At 35.4% G+C, this 20,545-nt stretch overlaps 1 protein-coding gene across 4 annotated transcripts in view; it reads right to left on the bottom strand.

Annotated features, from left to right (window-relative positions):
- Hsf (Heat shock factor) overlaps positions 1-18,010 on the bottom strand; it is a 65,814-nt gene extending 47,804 nt beyond the window's left edge. For 3 of the 4 annotated variants that reach the window (XM_089098034.1, XM_089098035.1, XM_089098036.1), the window contains exons 1-3: positions 17,891-18,008; positions 7,861-7,969; positions 6,848-6,972 (exon numbers count right to left, since the gene is read on the bottom strand). In XM_089098034.1, the coding sequence (XP_088954160.1) occupies positions 6,848-6,972; positions 7,861-7,891 (156 nt within the window). In that variant the 5' untranslated portion in view covers positions 7,892-7,969; positions 17,891-18,008. Of the gene's footprint in view, positions 1-6,847; positions 6,973-7,860; positions 7,970-17,890 lie in introns of all 4 variants that reach the window. The other variant, XM_089098033.1, reaches the window with a different exon arrangement.
- Between the last annotated feature and the right edge of the window lie 2,535 nt (positions 18,011-20,545).

Raw genomic sequence — 20,545 nt, 5'->3', positions numbered from 1 at the left:
ATTATGACGACCACAGAGTTTCACCCTCAAATCCTCTTCTAAATCATCTTTTAAAATGTCTCTAACTGTTTCGCCGAAATAATTCCCTAAAACGGTTTCGCCCAAATAATCCCTAATCGTAACTTCAGCGTATTCCTTTTGTTTTTGGCATCTCTGCGCTGTCACATTTCAAATTTCTAGGAAACCCTTTCCTACGTTAATCTCTTCATCTCATAAATGTTCCTAGCTACACTATTAAGGTTTCGTTAGAATATCAATTTATCTCTCCGACTTAAAGCTCAGTGAAGCCGTATTTAAAAATAGAATTTCTATCTCTTTAGACTCCCGCATAATTCCAAGATAACAAGTGATGTCAATTCTAATTCCTGACAGTAAAGATCAATGAAGCCCTATTTAAAAATAGAATATTAATTTTTCTCTCTGACCTAAAGAACGTTTATCCCTCAGATCTAAGATTAAAGAAACCATAATGTTTCTTAATTCCCCCTTCGTGAATCAATACATTCCCCTAGCGATTATGTAAATCAATTTCTCAGGTTAGGTTAGCCTAAAGATCAAAGAAGCCATGTTTGTTTCTTAATTCCCCTTTCGTAAATCAATACATTCTCCCCCACCGATTATGTAAATCCAGTTCTCAGGTTAGGTTAGCCTAAAGATCAAAAAAGCCATGTTCGTTTCTTAATTCCCCATTCGTGAACCAGTAATTCCCCCACCGATTATGTAAATCACCCCAATGTCATTACACCTGGACAAACAACAGCAAATAAATCGACCTTGAAACATCCATCAAAGTGAGAAAATTCCTGTTTTTCCATTCTCACTGACAACGAACAGACATAAAAACATGCATAAATTATGTAAAAAAGTTGTAGGTGGCAGCAGGGGTGAGTCGTGGGACCTCCTGAGGCCTTTCTACTGCTATTAACTGCTCACCGCAGCACCAAGCCACCTGGAGCCAACACAGCTATGCACGCTCCTCCTGCATCCTAATCTTTTCAAAGCCTCCCTCTTTACACCCTATCAAGAAGTTCCCATTTCTCTTAAGTCTTTCTTTACGACATCCTCCCACCCAACCGCGGACAGCATGCCTTCTGTTAGGCTCCGACGGTTGGCTTTCAAAGCACCATCTTCGGGAATCTGTCATCCTTCGTTCGCCGAACGTGCCCTAGCCATCTCAACCTATCTCACATTATAGCCCTAGAAAGTGGGATTGAACCACACTTATTGTACAGCCTACTGTCTGAAATATGGTCAGTCAGCCAGGCACCCAAAACAATTCGTAGGCAAATTTCTCTGGAAAACATCTGGCAAACATCTCTGCCTCTATAATTACCACACTCACTCTTATTACCTTTCTTATACAGTGATTTAATTAGGGCTTTCCTAAAATCACCAGGTACCACGCCATCAGCACTTGACGCCACCGCAAGATCACCTATACTATCTGAAATGGAATGGTTTTCTTCGGGAATGGAGCAGGACATGATCGTATAGGGATTTTTATTTAGTTTGTCAATGCATAGATCTCGGATTGTTGGGGATGGGAATTCAAGGGTATATCAAAGCAATACAGAGCGTTTGGCCAATGGAAAGGGTGTAATAAAACACGAGTGCGCCAACCATGTCACAAAAAATTTGACTACTACAAACCTTTTCAATAATATGGCCGATTTTTAAAAAATCCTAACAAAATATTTTATCTCAAGCCTCACTAAGTATCTTCGCTAAGGGGCTATACAAAAAAAAAACACGACGATGGTGGAAATACTGAAAAACTAAAATTTCTAATTAAGAATGTACCTTTTTACGCATTTGATAACCACCTAAAATGTTTCTCGGGATGTAACAAATCTGAGTCTGTTGAAAATAAGTTTTCTAGGGTCCCTGAAGTTGTAATGCTAGCAGTCAATGAAAAAAAAACTGGAAAGGTATTACATAAGGCTATCAACCTTTTAATCGATTCAACTACAAACCTTGCCGAATCTTTCATGAGGGTTGTTGTTAAATTCTTAGGGTACAGGTTTGCTGGTCCAAAAGAAATTCGCATGCCGTACGTATCACGGCAGCAGCTCTTGCCAGATACCATGGTAGTGGATGGCACAATCGTTCATTAAATAACATATTATAATAGGTGTCTTAAATAGTACGTCGCCTTAGTTTATTTGTAGAATAACAAGGTATCTGGAAATTTTGTTAAATAAAACGAGTAAAGCATAACTTATTTTCAATTTATATCAGATTTAAGAAAATTAAATGATGAATTTCAAAATGAGGGGTCTAATTCCAAATTAATTCTTAAGTGGGTGGAAATACGAGCCAAGGTGACGTCACTTCAAATATAATTCTTATTCATCGTTGTTTATAATCAAGCGGTAGTGATTAATATATTCGCAGAGTATTGAATGAGGAATTGCATTGCATTTCTCTCTTGTTACTAAAGTGTTGAGTTCAAATTAAATTTATTTAAACGCAATTTTTTCAGCCGATAGTAAGCAAAAATTGGGGGGGGGGACTGTCTTAAAGTTTTCGCTAAACACTTATTATTAAATTTCAACGGCCCTTGTGTTTGAGCAGTCTTTCTTAAAGAATTATGACAAAAAATCAAATTTTAGGGTATATAGAGAGGGCCGACGAAGGGGCAGCACCTCTCTCCCACATATATGGATGAATGTCTGGTAGTTTTAAGTTTTATTGCTGTTCCTTGCTTTCAGTCGAAAAAAACTTGTTTTTAAGTGTATGTTTCATTTAAGTGTTTTTTTTTATGATGGCCTATGCAAGTTCATTATATTTGTGCTTTTTATGATGATCGCCGGTGTAAGTTTATTATATTTGGGCTCGTTTTGTGTTCATGGCCGTATTTTTTTAGCTTTAATACACTTATCTATCTATTTGCCCATAGTCCCGCGACAAGGTTAAAAACAATTCTATGAAACGCAAAAAACTTACACGTTGCGCGAGACAACTAATTATACTGTCGTTTGTAAACTGTAAAGGGGATATAAAGCCCGTCTAGCGAGCAATGGTAGCAGCGTGCAGGGATTGCTGCCAAAATTAGATTCAAAATATAGTCAAAACTAGATCTCCCATCTACTTACTCCAAGGCGGCGAAAGAAGCCTACTTAAAAAAAATTATTTCCACTAAATATCAACTCGTGCAGTTACATAGCATCACAACTGGTCATTCTGATAACTCAAAATTTATTTTCATACTAGATTATTATTGGTCTTAAGTATCTAGTATGGACTTTCGACTCCATTTCTCCAATAACCAGTGCAGTCCTTTGGGGGTGGCAAGTGGTGCGACCGCACTGGGCCTCGCGCTAACAGGGCCAAATATGTTATGAACTACAATCCCATGAGTGATTTTGTTACTTCATGAGGGGACTCGCAGAAAAAACCGTGGAATGTACGGCTTGAGTTCCCAAATGTGCGCTCCCTTTATGTGAAGCGGGGCATGTGGTCTTAAAACTGTCAAAACCCTCCTTCGTTAGACCCTCTTTTGGCCCTAAACCACAACGTTCCCGCTGAGCCCTAGGAGTCACATTGGTAACAGTCCCGCTAGAGACTACAGTATTAGTGCTCCCGCTATATTACGACCATAACGTCAGGCCCCACGGAGTGCTGGCTGCACAAGGCCTTGCGCACCAGTAAGGCCGCGTCTCCCAATAGCCCAGTTGTATATCTGATTTCAATGAACTTTATTAAAAAATGGGTGATTTTTTAGAAACAAATCTTTAAGTTTGAATCGTATTTAAACTCTCTAAATGTTATCCTTCAGTCTAGTATCAGGTTACTTGATAACGCTATCGGAATTGAGTCAGACTTCAAATTTAAATTTATTTAGCTTTTGTATTTAGTTCTGAAAATGCTGAGTTTCTGCTTCTGAAATATTTGTTTGACGCTAAAATAAAGAAAAACTACATATAATTTACAATACTGAATCCAGGATTGTTGTTTGGGGGGTGAGAGTATTTTTAAGGGGGAAAGGGGGAGGAGTTACAAAAAAATAAAAAATGAGTATATAAAAGTTTGGTTACTCTTTTGCGAGTAGGACAAAAAATTTAATGGGGGCAGAGGTTCAAACGCGGTAACGCACCCCGCTTGGATACGGCCTTGATCATTAATGAAATTCGGCTTTTTTGTTGAAAAACGTGACTTTGATGCGGCCCAGGCATAACATGTAATATCGTCTATGCTTGTCTCCTTGTGAAGTAAACAAGTTTTTACGATATAAAGGTGATTTTTGCATTTTCGAAAATGATTTGAGATTAATAAAAGAATTCTCCCACTGAAACACATGCGGTCAATCCCTCTTTGACACATTGTTTGAGGTCTGTACTTCTAAATCTAGATATTTCTAAAAAGCAAAAATCTGTTTCTGGCGTTCTGCAACGAATGTTACAACAAATGCTTTTTTTTGCAATAAGAAACCAATCACCCCCAAAAAAGCTAGTCAACAATATGGTACAAGCTTAACTGACGGGGAAAACAACCTAGTGTTTATTGACTTAAAAATAGCATTTCAAATTTCAATTCCTTTTGTTCTGGTATATATATGAATAAAATATTTCATGCCTCGATTTTCGAATTGCAGAAAAATGTTTTCTTCGATTAAAAACTCAAGAGAGAAAAAACGGGTTAGTACTTTTCTGTTATTGCAACCCCACTCAAGAAGTAAAGTTAGGCTAGTCCTAATAAAAAATACCAAAACATGATGAAAATATAATGCTTTAGAAACAAATTTGGGCTAAATGTTTTCACACTAGGTGGTAGGGTTAAAATATAGCGGGTCTGCATGCAAAATGTGTTACCTGCAATTATTCTTCATATTATGAAGTAAGAATTGTTTTCTAATTTCACATTGTCCAAATACTTTACCTCCCCCCCCCCCTAATATGCAAATATATAGCCCAAATTACACAAGTCTCATGTATTCTGTCACCCTTCACTTTTTTTTTCATTGAGCATAAGCTAATTGTCTTTTAATACAGACAGATGAAAAACCGGTTCTAGGATTGTTCTTGAGTTTTACACAGCGTAATTCTTGAGTGGGATCAATCTTTATTTAAATTAAACCTGTTTTTCTCTTTTTCATTTTGATAAATGAAAATGCAGTGTGGTCTAAGAAATAATTTTCTTTCTTTATAAAGAACGTTTTTAGAATACCCTGGAGATGGCTAGCCTACTCGAGTCAACTATATCGCGCAAGCATCCGCGACGGGGAAAAACTGGCAATTTGATTTTAAAACAAGCATTTCATATTTACAGCTAAACAAGTAAAACATACCAGGCACCAGAAACTCCTGATCCCTCATTTCTTTCTTTTTTTCAATCTTACTTCAAAATATTTCCTTACCCAAAGTCGTCGGCTCCTTATATCGCAATCAAATCTCCGCTAAAATCTCGTACTTTGGCGAAATGTCAAGTCTAGATGTTAAACGAGAATGAATTTCATTGGTTGGCATGGGTTCGCCCTATATTTTACTTTTGACCAATAAACTGCGCCGGGTGAAACCTATTGAACATGATCAAAGTTGCAAATAGCGCCACCATAGCGGAATAATATGAATGGGCCCGAATCCAAACCTAAACGTTAACTTTTATATTAAACTGAAGTCTGAAGCTAGGTTTGCCTCTAACAGCCATACTTATAGCATTATAAATTTTCGTATTGGTGAAAAAAAAAAGAAAATCATCAGACAGAATCAGCAAGGGCCAAAAATAAACATAAATATAATATATATTATGGAACTTTCAATTTAGTATTCGTAATACAAAACTTAAAAAGATCAGTTTCTAATTCACCATCCAAAACTATATTAATAGGATTCTCACCGGGACCTATTAGTTCTTTTCCAGAACCTCGAAAGTACGTTACTAGCTGTATCTGATTGGTATTCAAGGAATTTACTAGCTCTTAATGAAAAAAAAATGCCAATATACGTTATTTTTGCGAACTGGATCAGTAGTGTCAGATAGTTTCTCTCTTTTCTTGAATGGTCTTGAATTAAAAAGGGTAGATCAATTTAAATATCTTGGGATTATTTTAGATGAAAATTTGTCGTTTCATGAATACGTAAAACACTATCGTTAAAAACTACCCGAAATATTGGCATGCTAACTCGTATTCGTCATTTCTTTCCTAAAATTATCCTAAAATCTATTTATTATTCTTTCGTCCTCCCATATTTTCTCTATTGCATTTTGGTTTGGGATTCTACCTTTTCGTCTATATTCAAATCTCTCCAAATACGTCACAATAAAGCAATGAGGATTCTTTTTAATGTTGATTGCAGATCTTCAGTTAGACACCTACATGGGACTTCAGGAATTTATTCTTTGGATCAACTTCATTTAATTTCTATCTATAGTATTTGTCACGATTATCAATATAGTAATTTACCTGTAAATGTCTCCCGTATTTTTCAAACCCATTTACAATTTCATAATTATCTTAAACCTCATCATTCAGACTTTTCGCGTGAAATTCGCCCGACGTCGAGAGCGGGATTCAGCATCCGTCACACTGGGCCAAAAATCTGGAACTCAATTCCACCATCAGTTCGAGAATGCAGCAACAAGTGACATTTTCTAAGACTAGTGAAGAAACATCTCACGGCAAGCTAAGCATTTTGTTTATTACGGTTTTCTTTTAGTTAGAAGATGGCTGTTTATTTTCGTTTGCAATATATTCAGCGCTAAAGTATGCCACCAGGCAAGTGCGCTGTTTTGTGACATTTATTTATATATGTATTGTAAATAAAAATATTCTACTCTAGGATGATACATTTTAGGTCTTGAACTATTTCTTGTACTTGACTTGAGAAACAAAGGAAAAGAACATTACCTTTCGTTTAATATTTTCTAAAAGATACTCATGACCTCTTAGGAAATAATTATGTTGAAATTCAATCTCATCCTTGTCCACACGAAGGCTTCCTTGCTCCACGGAAGATACCTTCCGAAATCCATCTGCAATACAATAAATGAATGCATAATCCGACAATACAGTCTGCAGAATTGTCGTAATATACAGAATATTTTTTAGTTAAACACCAAAAAATCTCTTTTACAAGACAGCAACTAATGGCCATTGTATAATTTTGACAAGAAAAATCTCCAATTTCAAACTATCCGTAATTTCTGTCATCATGATTGGCCAATGCGGTCTTCAGAATTGTCATAACATATAGAGTATTTTTCGGTCTAAACACAAAAATGCCTGTATTGCAAGAGATATTAAATTAGTGTCGCTATATCATTTTGACAAGAACAATCTCCAAATATCCCAATTTCCTGTCATCATGATTGACCAATATATTCGGCGGAATTGTCTTGACTAATAGAATATTTTTCCGTTTAAAGAAAAAAAAATATCTCAATTACAACAGATATCAGCTTTGTGCCACAATATCATTTTGGAAAGAAAAATCTCCTTTTTTAAAATGTCCGAAATTCCTTTCATCACGATCATGGCCAGTATGCTTTTCATAATAGTCGAAACAATTAAAATATTTTTCAGAAACAAATTTTTATTTTTAGAAACAAAATATTAGAATTCAGTAAAGTTAATTTACCAGTTATTGGCCCCAAAACATCACTATCATGGTCAGTATGCTTTTCAAAATAGTCAAAACAATTAAAATATTTTTCAGTTTACAAAATATACACAAATCAATATCAAACTCAAAGTCACTAGATACACTTTTAGATTTTTATAGGAGCCAACTTGGGAGTCAGCTTCTTAGCCTTTACTCAGAGATTTTGATGACGTTGTGATTTCTTGTTAAAAGAATTATTAGGATTTAGTATATTTATCATCTTGGGTTAGACTAACATAAAATGGAGGATTTTACTTACACATATTAAGCTGTCTGATGAAGCTAGCCATATTATTATGCTTATAATAGTGGGGCAAAAGTTGTCTGGCAAACAAGGCTTGATTTCTTATGTAGAAACTTGCTCCACTCTAGAAGAAAGAGTAGAAATAATAAAATACATGACAATAAGAAGAAAATCATTTATATTTATATTATAAGAAAATCAAAATATATTTTCTTGTGAATTATTATCGCTTCTAATCAGCAGTTGTACCAAACCAATCCTGCTCAACTCATCCTCAGGGCTATACTGTTGTGTTTATCCTCCCCATAGTATAGTGCAGACGGTTTGATATCATTCTATTTTCCCTTCTTGTTTTAGTTTTATTTTTGTGTTTAAAGCTTTTTCCAATAGGCAATGTTTAGAAGTCCTCCAAAAAAAAAAGTCCCCCCAGATCCCAAATCAAATTCCAGTGAAAGTGTCATATTGAAAGATACCCATCCTGGCTGGTCAAGCACACTATCTCAAAGTTCTAATGATAGCTCCAATTCGGAGAATAGGACAATGATAAGTGTAGGGGCTAATGTAACCATAAATGATGATAATGGGTTTCAAGAGGTCCTCTCTAGAAGCTCTAAAAAAAGGAAAAAAATCTCCCCAATTAAAAGAATTTCCCCTCTCCCTGCCCAAGATCCTCCCTCCAAAAGCTTAGGAATTTACCTTAAAATTACTCCCACTACCCCCTTTGAAATAAAAATGATCACTGCAATAAGAGTTGCAATTTTTATATTGCTAAAATCAATGTTCTCTCTTAACATTAACCGCGATGGATCTCTGCTAATAGCTGTAGAAGATCAGAAATCAGCAGATACAATAATTAACCTAAAATCCCTTCTGAATACCCCAATTATTGCATATAATTGGAACCCAAAACAATCACCAACAAAAATAGTAGTTTATAATGTTCCCCCAGAGATATCTAACTCAGGAGTTAAAAGAAGGCCTCTCAGATAGGGCTGGAAACACAATCCCAGTTGAGGATGTTACCCAACTTGGAAAACCCAACTCTAATGGCCTAAAAACTAGTAGATCCTTCTTATTCACACTGAAGGATAAAATTGATATCCCAGAAAAATTATTCAAACCACACAAGGAATACAAACGTAAGCCTATCCAGTGTCAGAAATGTTTCAAACTGGGACACACGACAAACAAATGCAATGAAATTCTCCAAGAGTGTAGTAATTGTAAATCTTTCCATCCTAAAGGGCTGACAACTTGCAACAACACTCAGCCTACATTCATCAATTGCAATGGCCCACATGAATCTACAAATAAATCATTATGCCCTGCATACAAGAAAAGAGCTCTAACACTCCAAATATCAACAGAGATGGCCATCCCAGACCCCTTTGCAGCAATGGAAGCAAATGCTGCCCAACGATACCAAACAAAGCCTGTAATGAAACCAACCAAAACCCCCAAGTCTAATGCCCCCAATGCATCAAGCACCCCTAATAAAACACCATCTTCTAAGCCCCCTAGCTCAAATCCCAATCAGAAGGAATCACCAAGACAACAAGCCTCCTTGTCCGGTGAGATGAGGTCAGCCTGGCCCCCCTCCCAAGAAGAAACAAACCAGAAACACTATCAGGAATCAATCCCTTAACCAACAAACAGGATGCACAACCAAAAATGCAATCCCCAAATATATACTTATTCATTTTAAACTGTTATGCAGTGCAGGCCATGAACATATATCAATTACAGAAAACGAAAAGCATTGTAGAATTGGCAAAAATCTACATCCCACATAATATGCTAATTTAATCAAAAAAAAAATCTTGCTTTACTTTTGAACATAGCTGAACATTGATACACAGTGATATGAAGAATAAATCAACAACACAACATATATCAATACTCCAATGGAATTTAAGATCACTCACAGAAAATAAGCTAAATTAACTAATGTCATTTATGAATAATAATTCCATTAATATTGCTTGCCTCCAGGAAACTCATTTAACCCAAAATCAACAAATTAAGTCTCCGGGATATACTATCCTGAGAAAGGACAGATCTTCAGAGAGAAAAGGAGGTGGGGTAGCTTTATTAGTTAATAATAATATAAAATTTTGTGGCATCAATTTTCCAGATTTTGCAAATGATGTTGATGTAATTGGTATCAGTGTTTTGCTGAATAATTTAAAAACCTACATAATAATCTTTTATAAGCCTAATGGCCAAACTACATATGCCAAGGATTTCTTTAATTATATAAATAATTCTAATATGTTAAAAAATATCGTTATTTGTGGTGATTTCAATGCCTAAATCCTTCATAGAAGTGCGAAGTTTCATCGTTTGTGTTGGTTCAGCCTCTTCACCCCAAAAGACAATAACCAAAGGCCTACCTCAGGGAGCAGTCCTCAGTTGCCTCCTTTTTGCCCTATATCTCTGGGACATGAACCTACCCCACACTAATCTACAATATGCTGATGATCTGGTGCTATGGTCATCTGGCAACACCTTTCAGATAGCACAGTCAAATCTGCAAAAGTCACTTTTCCAGTTTGAAAAATTCTCTCAGCATTCAGATTTACCCATTGCACCCACCAAGTCAAAAATAACCCAATTTCACCGGAAGCGAAACCATGTTAATGCAAAACTAACTCTAAACAAAACAACTATTCCAGAAGATAATCATATTAATTACCTAGGTCTCATGCTTGACCAAAAACTTAATTTCCACCTCCACATTTCAAACACAATAAAAAAATGCTATAGAAAAGCAAATATACTAAAAAGACTTCTTTCCACACCCTGGGGTTGTAAGGAGAAAACCTTACTCCAGTTTTATAAATCACATATAAGACCCCATATTGACTATGTACTGAATTTTCAAAATGGAATAAAGATTTAACCTCCATTGCTTTTGTCCAGAAAAAATTTGCAGAACTTAATACAATTACCTATAAAAATCACTTCCAAATATTTGTTGATGGGTCAAAAATGAATGAGAAGGTTGCAAGTGTTGTTTTCCTTCCTCAGCTGAAAATTGCAATGGGCAAGAGATTGTTTAATAATTTATCTATGATGTCTGCTGAGTTAAATGCCATAATCATGGCATTAGAACATCTTAAGCAAAACCAACCTTTGATTGCAAATTCGAATAATATTATCATCTATTCCGACTCTTTATCAAGCCTTGAGTTGCTGGCCTCAGCTCCTCAATATAAGTTGGACATTGACACTTATCATTGTCTCAGTATTATTGATAATCTTGCTTCAAGTGGCATAAAAACTTATTTTCAGTACATTCTTAGACACTCTGGCATAAGTGGTATTCATCAGGTTGATGAAATAGCAAAAAATGCTATAAATATTGACCAGCCAAGTGGGAGACCAATCCCAATTAGAGATATTTACCGATGGAGGCTATCAGATATTAATTTTAATAAGATTAATCCTATCCTTTCCCCCTTTCCCAATAAGTATCTTTCTAAAATTTATCATAGAATTCGTTCTGGAACAAATGGACTAAATTTCCTTGCATTCTCATATAAGCTTTCTAATTCAAGTGGTTCAATTCCCCTGTCCCCTCTTTGCAGGCATTGTAATATGAATAATGAAACAATTGACCATTGCCTATTTGAATGTAATATGCTAACGTCTGCACAACATACCTTGCTTTGTAAACTGTTAAAATGCTTCAAACACCACAAAATCTCACTATCAGCCAAGAGCCTAGCCAACTATACCTGCACACAGAGCACAGAGATCGATATCTATCATCTTAAATTGGAACTCCTTGAGTCAAAAGATCTACTGAAAGATATCTGAGAATATCTTATAAATAAGAGACAACCAAGACAGTAGCTCTGTAGCCCACAGAGTGAAGCAAAAAGAAGAGGGCTAAATAGTACCAACTGAATAGCCCGCCTGCTGTGAATTAGAAGAAGAAGAAGAAGATCTAACTAAACAGATACCCTAAGCCCCCTAGCTCAAATCCCTATCAGAAGGAATCACCAAGCCAACAAGCCTCCTTGTCCGGTGAGATGAGGTCAGCCTGGCCCCCCTCCCAAGAGGAAACAAACAAGTAACACTACCAGGAATCAATCCCTTAACCAACAAACAGGATGCACCACCAAAAATGCGATCCCCAAATATATGCTTATTCATTCTAAACTGTAATGCAGTTCAGGCCATGAACATACATCAAATACAGAAAACAAAAATTATTGCAGAATTGGCAAAAATCTACATCCCTGATGATATGCTCATTCAAGCAAAATAAGATCTTGCTTTACTTTTAACAAAGCTGAACATTGATACACAGTCATATGAAGAATAAATCAACAACACAACGTATATCAATACTCCAATGGAATGTAAGATCACTCTCAGAAAATAAGCTAAATGAAATAATATCATTTATGAATAATAAGTCCATTAATATTGCTTGCCTCCAGGAAACTCATTTAACCCAAAATCAACAAGTTAAGTCTCCGGGATATACTATCCTGAGAAAGGATAGATCTTCAGAGAGAAAAGGAGGTGGGGTAGCTTTATTAGTTAATAATAATATAAAATTTTGTGGCATCAATTTTCCAGATTTTACAAATGATGTTGATGTAATTGGTATCAGTGTTTGGATTAATAATTTAAAAACATACATAATAAGCTTTTATAACCCTAATGGCCAAACTACAGATGCCAAGGATTTCTTTAATTATATAAATAATTCTAATATGTTAAAAAATATCATTATTTGTGGTGATTTCAATGCCCACAGCCTTTTGTGGGGGAATAAAACAGCAAATAAAGCTGGTAAATTCATTGAGAATATGAGTTCAAATAATAATGAATTAGCTGTTGCTACCCCTCCGAACCTGAACACATATTTCAACCCCAAAAGTGGCAGATTCCCCACAATTGACCTACAAATTGTCTCATCAAATTTTTTGAACAAAATCTACATAAATAAAATTTATAGTCTATGTACTGACCACGTTGCTATAGTTTGCTGCCTAAATGAACCTGCTGAAACTTCATCTCATACCGCCAAATATATGAACACTAAAGCAAATTGGTCTATGTCCCAAAATAAGCTAAATGATGAAATTACAAGTTTCACCCAAAGTTCATGCATTTCTAACACAACAGTTGACACACAAGCTGAAGCCTTGACATCTTTACTAATAAATACAGCTAATCAGGCTATCCCCAAGACAACACCTAAGAAAACATTCCCTAAACAAATTCCTAAAGCATGGTGGACAAATGAGTACCTAAATAAATGGAGGATAAAAAAAAGGCAGCTAAGACAGAATTCATAAAAAAACCATCAACTATTACACACTTAAAAAAATTACAAGCAGAATCTAATCTAAAAAGGACTATAATAGATGCTAAATATAAATACTGGAATAATTTTGCAAATAATCTCTCCAGAGAAATTCATGAGCCAATTATACATAAAGTCATAAGCCACATCTGTGGGAAAAAGACTTCCCCCAACCCACTCCTGTATGAGCTTATGCATAATAATATCCATTATGACAATGATAATGGTAAAGCTAACCTATTTGCAACTCTTTTTGTTAATAAGCTAACATCAAATAATCAAAGCAAACTGTCCACAATTCCTATGAACCCAAGTTACCAACCACTCCCAGGATCCGAGTACATAACCAATCCATTTTCAATCCAGTAATTGAATAATGCAATACATCATATTAGGACCAAAACTAGCAGCAGTTATGACAATATACACCCTACATGGATAAAGAATCTCACACCTTCATACAAACAAGAATTGCTAAATTGTTATAATCATGCTTGGGCATCTTCTAGGTTCCCGAATATTTGGAAATGTTCGTCCCTCATACCAATCCTAAAGAAAAATAAACCAAAAGATAACCCTGAGTCTTATAGGCCCATAATGACTACACCTGTGATGGTGAAAATAATGGAGAAAATGATCTATCCCAGACTCCTCTGGTTTGTTGAAAAAAATAATATGATCCCACACAATCAAACTTGATTCAGAAAACACCACTCCTTAACAGATTCTTTCATCTTGCTAACAAATGCAATAAATGAATCTTTCTCAAAAAATAATGTCCTAGTGGCAGCTTTCCTAGATTTTGAAGGGGCATATGATAATGTGAACCACCAAATCCTTTTAAATAAACTTGCAAACCTTGGAGTACCCCTAAGCTAGTATCCTTTATTAAATCGTTCATAGAAGTGCGAAGTTTCATCGTTTGTGTTGGTTCAGCCTCTTCACCCCAATTGTGTCTACCAAAGGCCTACCTCAGGGAGCAGTCCTCAGTTGCCTCCTATTTGCCCTATATCTCTGGGACATGAACCTACCCCACACGAATCTACAATATGCTGATGATCTGATGCTATGATCATCTGGCAACACCTTTCAGATAGCACAGTCAAATCTGCAAAAGTCACTTTTCCAGTTCGAAAAATTCTCTCAACATTCAGATTTACCCATTGCACCCACCAAGTCAAAAATAATCCAATTTCACCGGAAGCGAAACAATGTTAATGCAAAACTATCTCTAAACAAAACAACTATTCCAGAAGATAATCATATTAATTACCTAGGTCTCATGCTTGACCAAAAACTTAATTTCCACCTCCGCATTTCAAACACAATAAAAAAATGCTATAGAAAAGCAAATATACTAAAAAGACTTCTTTCCACACCCTGGGGTTGTAAGGAGAAAACCTTACTCCAGTTTTATAAATCACATATAAGACCCCATATTGACTATGGGCTCATCGTATATTGTGCATGTGCAAAGACCCAGATACAAAAAATTGAAACAACACAAAATGATATAATACGTCTCATATTTGGTCTTAGGAAACCCACCAGCACCAAGTTTCTGCTTATGGAGAGTGGATTAACAACAATAAGGGAGAGACGTAGCTTTCTCTTGACAAAACATCTCACAAAAATTGAATCAAATAGCTCACACATATTACATAATTGGTTAAGAAATCCTGCCATGTATAGAGGCATTGCAGATGAGTATGCCGATATTCAAAAGAAGTTCCCTGTACCAGCAAATTCTATTGCACCTACTTTCCCCCAATCCCCTCCATGAAATTGGTCATCTCCCATAATAATTAATGAATTTTCGAAATAGAATAAAGATTTAACCCCCATTTGTTTTGTCCAGAAAAAATTTGCATAACTTAATACATTCACCTATAAAAATCACCTCCAGATATATGTTGATGGGTCAATAATGAATGAGAAGGTTGCAAGTGGTGTTTTTCTTCCTCATCTGACCATTGCAATGGGTGAGAGATTATTTAATAATTTATCTATAATGTCTGCTGAGTTAAATGCCATAATCATGGCATTAGAACACCTTAAGCAAAACCAACCTTTGATTGCAGATTCGAATAATATTATCATCTATTCCGACTCTTTATCAAGCCTTGAGTTGCTGGCCTCAGCTCCACAATATAAGTTGGACATTGACACTTATCATTGTCTCAGTATTATCGATAATCTTGCTTCAAGTGGCATAAAAACTTATTTTCAGTATATTCCTAGCCACTCTGGCATAAGTGGTAATCATCAGGTTGATGAAATAGCTAAAAATGCTATAAACATTGACCAGCCAAGTGGGAGACCAAACCCAATTAGAGATATTTTCCAATGGAGGCTATCAGATATTAATTTTAATAAGATTAATCCTATCCTTTTCCTCTTTCCCAATAAGTATCTTTCTAAAATTTATCATAGAATTCGTTCTGGAACAAATGGACTAAATTTCCTTGCATTCTCATATAAGCTTTCTAATTCAAGTGGTTCAATTCCCCTGTCCCCTCTTTGCAGACATTGTAATATGAATAATGAAACAATTGACCATTGCCTATTTGAATGTAATATGCTGACATCTGCACAACATACCTTGCTTTGTAAACTGTTAAAATACTTTAAACACCACAAAATCTCACTATCAGCCAAGAGCCTAGACAACTATACCTGCACACAGAGCACAGAAATCGATATCTATCATCTTATATTTGAACTCCTTGAGTCAAAAGAAATACTGAAAGATATCTGAGAATATCTAATAAATAAGATACAACCAAGAAAGTAGCTCTGTAACCCACAGAGTGAAGCAAAAAGAAGAGGGCTAAATAGTACCAACTGAATAGCCCGCCTGCTTTGAATTAGAAGAAGAAGAAGAAGATACACCTATTCAACAAACATTCCGATTGAAAAAAGTAGTTAAAAAACTTCTTCAATTAATAACTATGAAAAAAATGAATGTTTTCATCGAAAGAGAGCGATTTTGTCGTAACTAACACTGGTTAAAACTGATTTACAGCTGCAATCTGGTGTAATTTTTTTTCTTTCTTTCTTGCTAAGTGCTATCCATGTATCTATTAAGCAGAATATATGTACTGTTCTATAATGTGTCCTTGAAGTGATACACCTTTTACCAGCTCTTTTTTTACTTGGAAAATACAAAGCTATTCTTCCAAAAATAGTCAACTGAGTTATATCAACCATATCCATAGGTATGTCAATTTGCTTAAAAAGATAGATATGCTTAGAAAAATAACTTGGATTTGTCTGCAATTGTTTATAACCCTCAGTTTAGCTTTTAAATCTACTTCCAACATTGCTATATGCTTTATAAATTCAAGCATTGTTACAGAAGCACAAGTAAGGTCTAAAAAGTCTTAAGTCAAGGCCAAAAGTCTTAAAAGTCAAGCTCCTAAAATACGTACAAGTAGACATTTCCTTGCTTTATAGGTCAAAAGTTCCATATTGCTCCACTGAGAAAAAAATTAACAACAATAACACAGGTCTTCAGCAATTTCGTTTGAATGCTGAAGTGGATCAATCATTTATTGCCTCCCCACCACACTTAGTTTAACAACAAATTTTGTATTTGGATTCATAAGAGTAAAGCATCATATGAAAGTTCTTGGTAAGTAGATTCTAAACAAAACAAGGATACGCGACTCTAAGGTCCACCGACGTTCATTTTAAAGGGTCTCATATTTTTTGGGGGGAGGGCAAAAAAAGAAACAGGTAAATTATAAGAAAACTACAGGACAACCCGTAAAATCTTCCAACTGGAAGATCCAAGGAAGGGGGCGGGGGAGGGCATGTTTAGTAAGTAAGTATATAAATCAAGTGTGTGCTCAAATTCTATACACACATATATATACACACAGACACACACACATACATACACACACAAACATACACACACACATACATACATAGACACACAAACATACACACAGACACGCACAAACACACATACACAAGAAAAAGAAGCTGACAACTGACCACAGCCTGATTTATTGATACCTGATTATAGGAACAACAAAAAGGAGTTTAGTCAGGTCAATAGATATGTATGGGTATCTGCAAGGGCTGGGAGCCAAGAACAAGTCTGAGTAAAGCAAACTACTACCTACAACGGCCACAGCAATCAAAAGGAAGCAACAAAGACATCAAAGCTGGCTTTTTGCTCAATGCTAGTTCTAAATATAATTGAAACCTTGCATGCAGAGTAGCCTTCTTGAATATAAAACCTGAAGTAAATTTTACTTCATTTATATCCCATGAAGCCCTACTCTATTTAAATTCTGCTCACTGAGAGCTTTCCCACAATATATTAATCTTTTGAATCCAAATGTGAAATACTCCTCTTAAACAGCAGGGGTAAATGATAATTTTCCCCTCAGTGATGAATCCTGAAAGCTTGAGTAACAATGTAAATTGCATACTCTTTTTTGTAGAGACATCTCCACCACCCTTCCCAGTGGAAGAGCTTTGAAGATAGCACGTCACACTGTGCTTAGGTTTCAAAAACAAGCCTAGAAATTTCAAAGTACATGGCAACAAAAGATTAATAAAAAATAACAATTGAACTAAGTTATTTTTGGTAAAAACGATTTAATATATATTATATACCCTAATATATATTCAAAGAGTAAAAAGAGAATAATAAAGAATTGAAAGACTAATAAATAGACGAATATTTAGGATACAAATACATACATCACTCCAGCATATCAGGTCATCTGTTTCCAAGTCTTCAACAAGCTTCCAAAGCTTTGCCAAAAATGCAGGCACATTTGAAAAGGTAGGACTTCCATTTTCCTCACCAACTGTATGCATGTCTATGAAATATATTTCTTAATAAACAAAAAATACTTCGTTGATCTTGTTATGATATAGACTATAAAAGGCAAAGAGACATAGCACAGTTTAAGCAACATAACTGATAGCCCAAAAAGTATAAACATATATAGATCCCAATTTTTCAATTGCAAAAACGAAACATAAATCCTTAAACATATGCAAGCAAAATCAAAATGGCTTTTTAAATCCTGATTTGTACATTCTTGACAATTCGTAGAACAGAGAAATTTTCATAATGTCCTAGTCAAACCATACATTATGAGAAACTAATTAAAAGCAAGGGCTTGGAAGTTCCACAACTATTACAAACTTTCCCTCTCCTTTATCAATTTATGATAAAAATTATGCATGGGTTCAAAATTTTCAATATCCTTGTATCAATTGGGGCTTGTGATACCAAGCTCACTTTGTTTTCAGCAAACTAAAAACCAACAGCAGATATAGGAGCCTGAGTCATTGTACATGCTGTTCTTTCTCAATACCATTATGTAATTTCATACTTGTCCTGGGCCTTGACATTTATATATAGCTGGTAAGCATTTATCATTTCTAACAAATGAAATTTTGGCCCCCTAAAAAAAGGAAAGAGAAAAGAATCTTTGCCCCTAAAAAAAAAAACTAAAAAAAAAAAAAAAAAAAGAATGAAGAAGACTAAATTGCCTAATATATCTCTCTCAGCTATGAAGAGGTTTTAGCCTATGGATGGCATTAAGGGCCATAGGAGCTCTGCTTAATTCAATAGAATACACTACCCATAAATTTAATGTAATATAGCAGTTCCTGGCCTAGATTTTATTTTTTTCCTCCAAAACTCTTAATAGAAAAATTAACCTAAGAAAGAAACACAACCTTTCTGATAGAAGTAAAGAGTAAAATTGAAAGTTGAAACAAACAAAAATTCTCCATTTTCAACCTATGCAACACATACCTATAAAACAATCTCAAATAAACCCAGTCATGATACTTGTATTTCGCTATATTTGTAGAATTTCTAAAATTAGCATCTTGCTTAAAACAAAAAGGCACACAAATCAAAAAAATAGATGCTACTTTAGGAGCAGATAAGACCTTTACTAAACCTGGATAAATAAAAGACAAATTTATAAGGCTCTTAGTAATCTTAATACATTACACTAGCCATGATATCAGTAAATGTTTTTATAGGACAGGGCTGTATCCAGGATTTTTTCAGGGGGATAGAGTGGTTTTACAAAAAAATACTTTAGAAAATGCATTAAAAATTTGTTTATATTCATTTTTGTCGTGATTTTACAAGGCAGAAACTGGATACAGCCTTAACCTTGGATATTAACAGCCAACTAGTTAGCTAATTCTATAGTGTATATACCATTCTATTATTAGCTGACTAGTTGGCTAAGCCAGGCTAAAGTTTATATAGAGGTGAGATCTAATAGCCAACTGGTTGGCTAATTTAAAGATTCTATGAGGGCTATTCAGAAACTAGGGAACATTTTGTTATAAAACAAAAACTAGGTACAGGAAAAATATTTTATTATATACATCTGAAAGAGTGGCTAAAATGCTACTTTACTACATAGTCACCAAACAAATTAAGGCACTTATTGTAGTGGTGGACAGGCTTTGAAATTCCTTCATCATAGAAATCTGCCACCTGCAATCTCAGCCACTCAGTGACACATGCCTGGAGCTTGTTGTTGTCATCAAGACACTGTGTCGCTAGCCAGTTCTTCATCTTCGGGAACAAGTGAAAATCACTTGGTGCTAGGTCAGGACTGTAGGGCGGATGTGGGAAAATCTCCCATTTGAATGAGTCCCACAAATCCTCTAATCAACTTTGGCAAGAAGATCATCTGTCACAATGCTTGGGCGTCCACTCCTCTCTTCATCATGCATGTTGGTTTGGCCATTTTTAAACCGGATACACCATTTTTGCACTGAACTTTCATTCATTATGTTGTTGCCGATGAGTTTCTATTGGGTTTTCACTAACAAAAACTGTATTACAACCCGCGCTTCACAACTGGCGGGATTTGAAATTGTAGTGCACATTTTAAATTGGAATATTGGGAAAACAGTTGAAAATTTTGGGATAGTGGAAGCACTGAACAGAACACAGCTGATGGGCCAAAACTAATGAAAGAAAGAGGTGACATCAAACTCCCAGCTGTCAGAGAAAGTGCAGCATGCATGCCTAATAATCTGGCTGGGAGAAAAAGGGCACAACATATTCAGCACCTGGACATTAGCTGATGCAGAAAGAAAAAGATCAATATGTACCTGCAGAAATTTGATGATTATTTCAGCCTAAAAGCTAACCTAATCTTCTCTTGGTATGTGTTTCATAAGCATGATCAAAAAGATGGCAAGACCATTGAACAATATGTTACCAAACTCAAGATTCTTGAGCATAACTGCTCCTATGCAGCTGATACCAAGGACAAAATGGTACATGACAGACTCATATGTGGAACAAACAATCAGAGGATCAGGGGAAAACTCCTTCAGTCAGGATCAGAGCTGACATTGGGA

The sequence above is a fragment of the Artemia sp. Qi Xiang Cuo genome, chromosome 12 (genome assembly GCF_049724085.1).
Source record: "Artemia sp. Qi Xiang Cuo chromosome 12, ASM4972408v1, whole genome shotgun sequence".
NCBI lineage: Eukaryota > Metazoa > Arthropoda > Branchiopoda > Anostraca > Artemiidae > Artemia > Artemia sp. Qi Xiang Cuo.
The sequence above is the reverse complement of the archived record's forward strand: the minus strand, read 5'-3'. Positions and strand labels throughout refer to the sequence as shown.